Source organism: Hordeum vulgare, chromosome 5H, assembly GCF_904849725.1.
Source record: "Hordeum vulgare subsp. vulgare chromosome 5H, MorexV3_pseudomolecules_assembly, whole genome shotgun sequence".
NCBI classification, from domain to species: Eukaryota; Viridiplantae; Streptophyta; class Magnoliopsida; order Poales; family Poaceae; genus Hordeum; species Hordeum vulgare.
Genome location: NC_058522.1, coordinates 539,799,672 through 539,810,296, shown reverse-complemented (window position 1 = coordinate 539,810,296; position 10,625 = coordinate 539,799,672). Strand labels below are relative to the sequence as shown.

Below are 10,625 nucleotides of genomic sequence, written 5' to 3'. Positions count from 1 at the left end.
ATATAGGACTAGTCGAAATCAATCCAAACACCCATTTAGATGTTCCCGATGTCTATATTACGGCTCAACAGGTGACCCAAGTTTTCTATCTACCGTGGGCATGCCAAATGGATAAGAATCTGGAAGGTTGGTATGTTGTTTATGAAGTGCCGCCACATGTCAGACCACCTCTCCCAAATGAACAGGATTATGAACCTCACATTAACCCAGACACATATGAAGGAGAATTCTTCCAAGAAGCACGTCTTTCCAAGAAACGTTTCAAGAACCGCCGTGCTTCATCCAAGAACATGGAACTAGACAGCGACAATGATTCCGACTCCAGCCCTGAGCCGGAACCAGAAGACCTGGAACTCGTAGAGGTTACTGATGCGGATGACCTGTCAATGCTTCAACGATTAAAGGAAGGCCTTTCACAACTTCACGCCGTTGAACCCGATGAGCACGTCATTCATGAAGACATGCGTGATAGTGATGATGATGATGCATTATTGATGATGATTATTAGTTTGTAAGATTCACAACTTAAATTATATATATTTTAATCTTTATTATTCATGTACATATTATTATTCATGTCAGTCATTCAATTTTTTTATGTTGTACTAATTTCTTTTAATCTATATCATGGCAGGTGTTGAAAGATGGTGGGCGCGGGTCCAGAGCGCTCGACGGGTTCTTCCCAGGCGCCCCGCACGAGGGGTGGTACTTCCCTTCCACCCCTATCTCTCTGTAGAGCCTTGGCAGACAGTCTTTCGACACCAGCCGAGGGTTCTTCTTCGTCGGCGGCATTGCCCACTAGGAGAGGTGTTGGTCAGGTAGAGAGGAAGGGGAAGGGTACAGGGAGAGGTGGTGATCGCGGAAGATCCAGGAGGACTGTTGAGCCGTCCTCGCCACCACCACCAGCTCATTCACCCGAGCATAGGACTAGTATGGTCGACCCGTTTGCGGAGGAGGCTACGGGGACTCCGGTCCAGGAGCCTGGTGTTCACGGGCATTCGTCCCATGAGACTCTGGTCCAGGAGCAGCCTCGGGTCGAGGTGCATTCGGCCCAGGAGCAGCCGGAGGAGACTACGGTTCCAGAGGCTTCACTCGACGTGGAGAGGCCCGGATGGGAGCCTTGGCGGATCGTACCGAGTTGCTGGATTGGACCGAGGGTCCGGGTGGCTCAGGGGGCGGGGATGGCGGGGATGAGCTTACGGATAGTGAGGGCGATGTGCCGGTGGATAGGGCCACCGTGTACAAGCGTGGTAGTACACGTCTCCCGGTCGCCCCGGCTACCCGCGAGCAGAGGCAGGTGATTAAACCTGAAGGAGATAGGTAAGTACATTTACCCTTTTTTTAGCTTTTGCCTTCAAGTTTGTTCAAATATCTAATGCGCTGACCTTATCATACTGCAGGGGATGGGTACACCCTCTTGGAGTCCACAGGCCGAACTCCGTCCTTGGTGTGCTTTGCCGGACAAATTTCCCGGGGTTTGTCACGTTGCGTGGTGAGGGTCAGGTTCCTACACTAGGATTTACCTGGGAGAACTACCAGGCTGCGCAGGCCCCGCCGGAGGAGATTATAGATGGTGTCTTGTGCCACACGAGGGCCGAGATGGTGATCAAGAGCTTTTGGGTAAATTATCCTTTTACAGAATCTAAAATTAACAATATACCTAATTATTGTACTAATCGGTGTTTTCACGTTTGATTGCAGACCTTCTATAGGTGTCAGGATGGATATGAGGAGGAGGCGGCCAGGGTTCTCGAGGTCGAGTGTAGGCGGTTACTACAGAACTTGCGCCACGAGGCTCGACCGCAGGCTATTCGAGATTACTACGCCACGCGTGGTATTAAGAAGGAGAAGAAGGATTGCTGCGGAAAGTTTCTGAAGAAGGAGCAATACATGAAGGTAATTACCTATTCTTAAGTCCTTCTACGTAGTTTTCTTGATTTCATTCATAGGGTAGCGCTGAAAATTCTTTCTAATAACTTACAGGTGCCCCCGAGATGGTGTGCGGATAAGATGGATTGTTGGGAGGCATTGGTTGATGAGTGGTGCACAGGCAGCTGGCGAGCCGTCCACGAGAATGCGAAGGATCGGCGTAGCCAAATGGTTGGTGTGCCACACCATCAAGGCAGCGCCAACTTACTTCAGTTTGGACGAAACTGGGTATGTGATTTGCTTCATGATTCATGCAATTCATTCTTGATGCTAATATTTTGTTCCTCTCTTTTAGGCGCATCACAATAAGACTGAGATGCCACACTTGTACGACCTTTATGGCATGGCCCATACTGCCTCGTACAAGAAGGAGAAGGCATTCTCTGAGTTTGACCTGGATGATCCCAGTAACTTCACCAACATATCATCCCACCAGAAGCTCGTGGCATACAGGGACGCGGGGAAGGCTACGAAAGGGGATGACTTTAACCCTAGCCAGGAACCTTTGGATCCAGAGCTGGTGATGATATCTGGTGGCGGGAGGCCCCATGGCTCGATAGCCATTGGAGATGGGATAATACGTTGTCCACTCACTCTTCCGGAGATCAAGGTGCGCCAGTCGAGCAGATGTCCTGAGATAACGCCTCGTCCACGGCCAGTCGAACTTGCCATCGAGGTTAGTTGTACGGACTAAGAACACTTTCATCCATTTCATTATGTGTGTCACCATAGATCATTACTGTGGTAACGAGGAATGGTTTTTCAGGCTCCTCTTCAGAAAGAGAGAGCGGAAAACCATGCTGCTCTTGAGAAAGAGAGATTGGCAAGCCAGGCTGCTCTTCAGGCTGCTCTTGATGAGAGGGACCAGACCACGACATGATTGCTTGAGGAGGAGAGGGCCCGGAATGAGGCGGGTCAACGGGCCCTGTACGAGCTTTTTGTGGTATGTTTTTTTTCACATTAGCCAAATCATGTGTGTAATGTCTGTTTCAATACTAACTAATACGACCCACTCTTCAGGGTCTGTGCGAGAAGAGCGGTCAAGTCCCTCCGCCGATGCCCGTCTTCTCTTCGATTTCCACGGTGAGTTTCATTATAAACAAGTATTAATAATTGAGTGTCATCATGCTAGCTGAGACATTGCAAAATATCTTTTCTGCAGAATAACTCCCGGGCGGCATCGCACGACCCTTCTCCAGGGCAACCGTCTCCAAACGAAGCCGGCGCGAGCAACCGTGGTGTTTCTCCTCCTTGATGACCACTACGGTAAGTTTCTCCTCCAAACTTAGCTTGTTTTCCTCTAAAATGAGATAATTAGCCCATTAGCTCCAAGAAGACATAATTAGGTAATTTAGCTCCAACAAGAGGAGAAGAAATAGGAAAAATGAAAAGAAAGAAGAATAAGAAGAAGAAGAGAAGAAGGAGAAGGAGGAGAAGGAGGAGGAGGAGGAGAAGGAGAAGGCCAAGGACCTTCTAGTCCTTCTCCTCCTCCTCCTTCTCCTCCTTCTCCTCCTTGATTTCTTCTTCTTCTCCTCCTCCTCCTCTTTCTTCTCCTCTTTCATATTATCCTTGCTTTAATTTCCCCAACAATGACATAATTAGTCCTTTTAGCTCCAAAATACCATAATAAGCTCAAAATGGCATAAGAACCTTGGTTAGCTCATTAATTTATATACTTAGCTTCTTTTCCTCTAAAATGGGATAATTAGCCCATTTAGCTCAAAAAAGACATAATTAGGTAATTTAGCTCCAACAAGAGGAGAAGAGGAGAAGAAATAGGCAAAATGAAAAGAAAGAAGAAGAAGAAGAAGAAGAAGAGAAGAAGGAGAAGGAGGAGGAGGAGGAGGAGGAGGAGGAGAAGGCCAAGGACCTTCTATCCTTCTCCTCCTCCTCCTTCTCCTCCTCCTCCTCCTTCTTCTTGATTTCTTCTTCTTCTCCTCCTCCTCCTCTTTCTTCTCCTCTTTCATATTATCCTTGCTTTAATTAACCCAACAATGACATAATTAGCCCATTTAGCTCCAAAATACCATAATAAGCTCAAAATGGCACAAGAACCTTGGTTAGCTCATGAATATTATATACTTAGCTTGTTTTCCTCTAAAATGACATAATTGGAACATTTAGCTCAAAAAAGACATACTTAGGTAATTTAGCTCCAACAAGAGGAGAAGAGGAGAAGAAATAGGCAAAATGAAAAGATAGAAGAAGAAGAAGAGAAGAAGAAGAAGAGAAGAAGGAGAAGGAGGAGGAGGAGAAGGCCAAGGACCTTCTAGTCCTTCTCCTCCTCCTCCTCCTTCTTCTTGATTTCTTCTTCTTCTCCTCCTCCTCCTCTTTCTTCTCCTCTTTCATATTATCCCTGCTTTAATTAACCCAACAATGACATAATTAGCCCATTTAGCTCCAAAATACCATAATAAGCTCAAAATGGCATAAGAACCTTGGTTAGCTCATGAATATTATATACTTAGCTTGTTTTTCTCTAAAATGACATAATTAGCCCATTTATCTCAAAAAGAAGGAGAAGGAAGAAGAAGAAGAAGAAGAGAAGAAGAAGAGAAGGAGAAGGAGAAGAAGAAGAAGGAGGAGGAGAAGAAGAGAAGAAGAAGGAGAAGGAGGAGGAGAAGGAGAAGGAGCCCTCCTTCTTCTCCTTCTTCTTCTCTCCTTCTTCTCCTCCTTCTTCTCCTTCTTCTTCTCTTCTTTCTTCTTCTTCTCCTCCTCCTTCTCCTTCTCCTTCCCCTTCCCCTCCTCCTCCTCCTCCTCTTCCTCCTTCTTCTTGTTTTTCTTCTCCTTGTTCTCTTCTTGCTTCTTCTCTTTCTTCTTCAATTTAGCTTATTTGTCATATATATGTTGTTGTTCTTCTTCTTCTGACTTTCTTATTCCCATTTTGCAGATTGGATGTACTACATGCATGGAAGCTGGCGTTGGAGTGCTTTAGTTTCCGTTTTTATTTGAGCTGATGAACAATGTGGAACTATATGTATATGTATATATGGATGAACAATATATGTGCAACTATATGTATGTATATATGGATGAAACTTTGTATGTGTTGGTTCTTTTGATATATGGGATGTACGTTGATGAACAAATGGCATTGATGAGCTTTATATGTATATCATATATGTGTTGTGACCTATTTATCATATATGTGCTATGAATTATATGTATATGTGTTGTGAAATAGAAAAAATAAACAAAAATGTGACAATATAGGCTCTTTGCCGTCTGCCAGCTGACGGCAAAGGCCTTTGCCGTCAGCTGGTAGACGGCAAAGGTGCCACGTGGCGCCCAGCTGTGCAACCTGGGCAGTAGCAGCTGGCCATATAGTCTCTTTGCCGTCAGCCTCCAGGGGGCAGACGACAAAGAAGAGGGAACAGAGGAAGAGGCAGACGGCAAAGAGTGGAGAGAGGGGGGAGGGGAGGACCCGGCAGACGGCAAAGATGGACGTGGAGGCAGACGACAAAGATGGAGGGGGAGGGGAGGGGAGGAGAAGGCAGATGACAAAGATGGACGGGGAGGCAGACGGCAAAGATTGACGGGGAGGCAGACGTCAAAGGCTTCGTTAACCCCTAACGGAGGCAAGCGTGTCGGCTGCAGTCTCAAGAGCTTTGCCCACAGCTCCTGAGGAAAGCTGACGGCAAAGAGCTTTGTCGTCCGCCTTGCGTGGGCAAACGACAAAGAAGGTCCTATGCCGTCGTAGGCTGACGCAGAAATTTTGCCGGCCGTGACAATCTTTGCCGTCTGTGGTATTGTCTTTGCCGTCAGGGATATTGTCTTTGCCGTCTGTGATGGCAGACGGCAAAGAAGGTGATTCCTGTAGTGGCCCACCATATTACAGCCCGTTGCGTCGCGGCGTGGCTGGAACGGAAACCAGCGTCGGCCGCCTGGGGTGGTGGCGGTAGGCCCCAGCCGCCTCGGCTGGTGGCGGCAGGTGCCACGTGCCGCCTGGCGCGCCTGCCGCCACACGAGGAGGGGGTCCTTTTGGACTTTAGCTCCCGCATGTGGTCTTTTCTGGCAAATCGGTTTGAGAGGGGGTCCTTTTGGACAAAAATTCATTTTTTGCTAGTCAACGTCTCTGCAACCTCACCTCGATTTTCATGTTTCGTCCGGAGCTCCGCCGCCTTGTGTCGTATACCTCTGCCACTGTTTTTTAGCACACCTTTGCCTCTGTGGTAGTGCTTGTCTGCGTCATCCTCTCTTTTCATTATAAGAACAAATACAATAATATAGTCAGCTGCTGGTTATAAGTCATTGTCACGTCATATATAGTTCATCTTATAACCAACACATACAATAGTTCATTGTAAATTTATACTATTTTTTTATTATTAATCCACTTTCATACTCACAACATGTCTAGGAGCACGTGCTAGAGCTGGTTCTTAGCTAAGAGCCGCTTACCTTCTCTCTTCTCTTCTCTTTCCTCTAACTAAACCAAAATTTATTAATTTATTCCTTATAGCCAACTGACTCAACTCTATTGTACTTGTTTTAAGAGCATATCCAACAACCGCCCAACTCGCAGCGCGCCGTTCGACTGTTTTGGCGGGGCGGCCACCGCTCGCTCCAGTGACCGCTGTAAAATGCAGCGCGCGCGTCTAGCTTCAGCAGGCACACTAAAATATTGTGCGCGCTCTCGCACAATACATATATATACATAGATATTTCATAGATAGATAGATAAAACGATACATAGATATTTCACAATACATAGATAAAACGATACATCGCAAGATAGCTCAAAAACTACAGTGTAACTAGATAAAAACTACGGTGCAACTACTAGAACCTACTCTCTCTCGTCCTCCTCCTCATCATCATCATCCTCGGTGTCCGAGGTATCGAGCCAAATATCATACCAACGTTCAACATCATTCCCGAAGAACGAGGTCCCACCATTGTTGACGACCTCGCACTGCGATATGGCTAATGCCTTGCGCCGACGCCCGTCATCCCGCTCCTCGCGGCTACTTGCCGTCCTCTCCACTCAGAAGGCGTTCTCGGCGGCGACGTCCTCCGGGTGGCGCCAGTACCACTCCGTCATGGCTCGCTCGTCCTCCTCGGCGACGAGGAGGCGGCGCTGCCGCCGACGGTGGTCCTCACTGTCCTGGTCTGTTATCAGACGAGGCAGAGGGGCGAGGTCTCCCCTCTGCGCGCGCGTCTGTTATCACTCGCGCGTGTAGACGTCCTGAAAATTCATCTGCGCGAGGCCTCCCTTGGCGCCACGCTGCCGCATCGTATGCGGGAACGGCCTCGTGCGAGGTCTCGAACGTGCCGAGGCCTAAACGGACGTCGCCGGACCGGATCTCGACGTAGTAGGCGCCAGTGGGGCGCTCGTGGACGACGCGGTAGCCCGAAGATCCACGGCGGCGCAGCGGCATGGTGGCTCGATGGGGGTGCGTCGGTGGTGGGGCGGCAGAGGCAGCGGCGAGGAAGCGGCAGAGCGCGCGTAACAATGTTGAGGGCAATGGGCAGCCGTGTGGCGAGCGTCGCATTTTAGACGTGCCGGAAGCTGTGCGCCAAATCTAACGCGCGGCCGCCCGCTTTTTCCCGCGCGCGCAATCATTTACAACACGCGCTAATTTTCCGTCTCCGTAGGAGCGCGCGTTTCCATCGCCCGCGCCAAAAAAAGCAGTATACCGAGCACGCCCGTTTTTTGACAACGCTGTTGAAGATGGTCTAAGTGCTGATCCAACATCCAAGTGGGCCGTCCATTCATTAGGATTGGGTCACCTAAGAAACAACGAGTTTGCTTAAAAAAAAGAAACTGGAAGTGACCCATGAATTTACGTGGCTGAATTTTCTACATAATGTTTATATTTTGATTATTCTGTAATACAACAAAGTAATCATTAGTTTTCATCTGAATACATGCATATAACATCATAAATGATAGTAACTAGAATGGTTGAGCGCGCTTTGCTGCTTTGTTGATGTTTCTAAATTTTTGATTTTTTTATATTTAATCTTTCTTAAAATATATTACTGTTTTGAAAAGCTTGTCTTTATCCTGTCATGATGCTGTCGAGGGAATAGTTCCTTTTTCTCCGCAAAAGAAAAAGAGTTAAGGGTTTGTCTTTTTCTCTATTCCCTAGGTTAATTCGGCCCATCAGACATCCACGAACGCGTCCGATTGCATTTTTGGACACTGACCGATCAAGTTTCATATTTTTATTTTCACATCCAGACACTTTATATGGTAAATCTTAAATCCATATAAAACAATGCATACTACACACTACATAGATCAACTATCCTATGCTATGATAATGCTCGTTGGAGATGTCCACTATCTTAATGCCAAGCTCCGAATACATGGAGGGCAGCCACAGCTACGGCTTACGTGGCTCCTTCGGCTCCGCCTCCGCCTCTGCGTGTAGTTCGGCGAAAAGAGCATTGGTCGCTGCTCGCTCCTCCCGGATGAAACGTCGATTGGCCTTCACATAGGCCTCATCCTAGATGGATTTCAGGATGGTCTGCTGCTTCATCATCTCGTCCGCTTGGGATTTGGCCTCGGACGGCAAGCTAGAGCGGTGCCACGCGGAAATTACACCACTGTCGGAGGAGACGTACATTGGACTGTCGGATTTTCGGGTGATTCCGCGTGGAACCAATTGTTAGTCCACCGTGGCGGACGCGCCCAGACATGCTCGGGCGCCCCATATCCACCCTACATTTGGAATAAATATGAGGGATGCCGGTAAATCCGGGCAATTGAGATCCGTTTAAGGAGCCCGTCCGGGTCACATTATCGTGACCGGACCGCCTGTCCGGGTGTTTGAGATATGTTTGGGATGCCCGGCTATAGACGCCCTAATTGTTTGACCAGCCGGACTACCTGCGGGGGCGCTAGCGGGTCAAGGGGAAACACTAGCAGGCTCCTCTCTAACAAACCCTAGATTGTTGCCTAAGGGCTTGTTCGGTTGCAAGGGGTGTGAAGGGGATTGAAGTGGATTGAAGAGGATTAAATCCGCTACAAGTTAAATTCCTCCTCGATCCCTTCCAAACCTCTTCAATCCTCTTCAAAAGAGGTTTAACTGAACAAGGCCTAAGAGTGATCGTGTGACGTGTGGTAGGTGAGAGTGAGACGTGATAAGGAGAGAACTTATATTTGTTTTCCCTTAAGAAAAAGATTACTCCGACCTCTGAATCAAGCGATCCACACAGCCATTGCTAATACACTTTGCTAATAAGAGTGTGAAGATGATTTAGTTTTAGGTTATTGAAGTGTAATACACACTCCACAAATCTTGAATTTTTTATCAACAATGATATATAGAATATAAATTTTTATACATGAGTAAGTACAAAGAAATGCCGCATATGTATTGGGACAACCTATAAAATCAACCCACACTAACTGACATCCGAGACTTGAAATGCAAAACATAAAACGTGAACACAAATATTCCACACAGGAGCAGGCGAGTGATCTAGCACTGATCAAACAAGAAGAGCGCGGCACCGTCCATGCAACACCATGCACATGGCAGACCTACGCTGATGGAGGTGGTGCCAGGAACGGCATAGGCACGTTGACGGCTGGGATAGAAGGCATCGGCGGCAGCGTCACCTTGGGCATGGAAGGAATGGCGGGCATTGGTGGCACCGTCACCTTAGGCACAACGACGGCGGGCATCGGCGCCATGGACACCTTGGGCATGACGATGGAGGGCATCGGAGGCATGGTCACCTTGGGCACGGAAGGAAGAGAGGGCATAGGAGGCAGAGTCACATGTGGTACGGTCACCGCGGGCACCGTCGGCATAGCTGGCATTGTCACGGCCGGAACTGTCGGCACAGCCGGCATCGGTGGCAGGGTCGGCATGGCAGGCACGGCCGGGAGGCCAGGGACGGCAGCCGCAGCGGGTGGGGAAGCCGCCGTGGTGGTGTCGGCCAAGTGGCGTGCGCCGTGGCACGTGTGGCCGCCGAGCAGCGTGCACGCCATGATCACCGCCAACAAGCTGAAGCTGGCATTGGAAGCCATTGCTCAGTGCTAGCTAGTACCGTAGTTTCTTTGAGACGGTTTAGCTTGGTGCGTGGGTAGTGATTGGCAAGGCTGCTCTTGCTCTGGTACGAGTTGGGTTGCGAGAACATGGGTCAATAACACCCAATATATATATAGCCTTAACCAAGCGATTAATCGGATCGGTTGTTGGCCAGATTCGCATTATGGTGGCCAACACAGCTTTCTCTAGCTTTGTTGGTAATCGAAGTGCCAGCCGAGGAAGAAGACCGGAAAGTGGATGCACCTGCATGCTGCATGGCTCCAATTTCCTCCGTATTGGTGTGGAGCTGGTGGTGCATGGCTCCAATTTTTTGCGAGTCAACGTCTCTGCAGCCTCACCTCGATTTTCAGGTTTCGTCCCGAGCTCGGTCGCCTTGTGTCGTATACCTCTGCCTCTGTTTTTTAGGTAAATTTTTGTGTTTTGATCTTTTGGACAAAGAAAACACAGATTTGACCTCTGTTTAAAAAAGAACAGATCTAACCTCTTTTACGTAACATCAATGTCCCTGATGACTGGGTTGCACGGGAGACGTCAGGGACCATGGCGTCTAGCCCCAGACTTCATGGTCCCTGGCGTCTTTCATGCAACCCAGACGTTGGCGTCACGTAAAGAGGTTAGATTTAATTTATTTTCTTCAAACAAAGGTCAAATCAGAATTTTCTTTCGAATTTAGGTTAAAACACAAAA

At 48.2% G+C, this 10,625-nt stretch overlaps 1 protein-coding gene and 1 pseudogene across 1 annotated transcript; both read right to left on the bottom strand.

The window, feature by feature from the left end:
* Positions 1–6,718: 6,718 nt before the first annotated feature.
* LOC123397192 lies at positions 6,719–7,310 on the bottom strand (annotated as a pseudogene).
* A 1,826-nt stretch (positions 7,311–9,136) lies between these two features.
* On the bottom strand, positions 9,137–9,996 carry LOC123398647 (protein PELPK1-like). Its single transcript, XM_045093099.1, has one exon. It carries the CDS (start codon positions 9,914–9,916, stop codon positions 9,425–9,427), a length of 492 nt encoding a protein of 163 aa, XP_044949034.1. The 5' UTR covers positions 9,917–9,996; the 3' UTR covers positions 9,137–9,424.
* Between the last annotated feature and the right edge of the window lie 629 nt (positions 9,997–10,625).

Coding starts and splice junctions, on each gene's coding strand:
- LOC123398647 (XM_045093099.1), bottom strand. CDS start 9,916: ATGGCTTCCAATGCCAGCTTCAGCTTGTTGGCGGTGATCATGGCGTGC.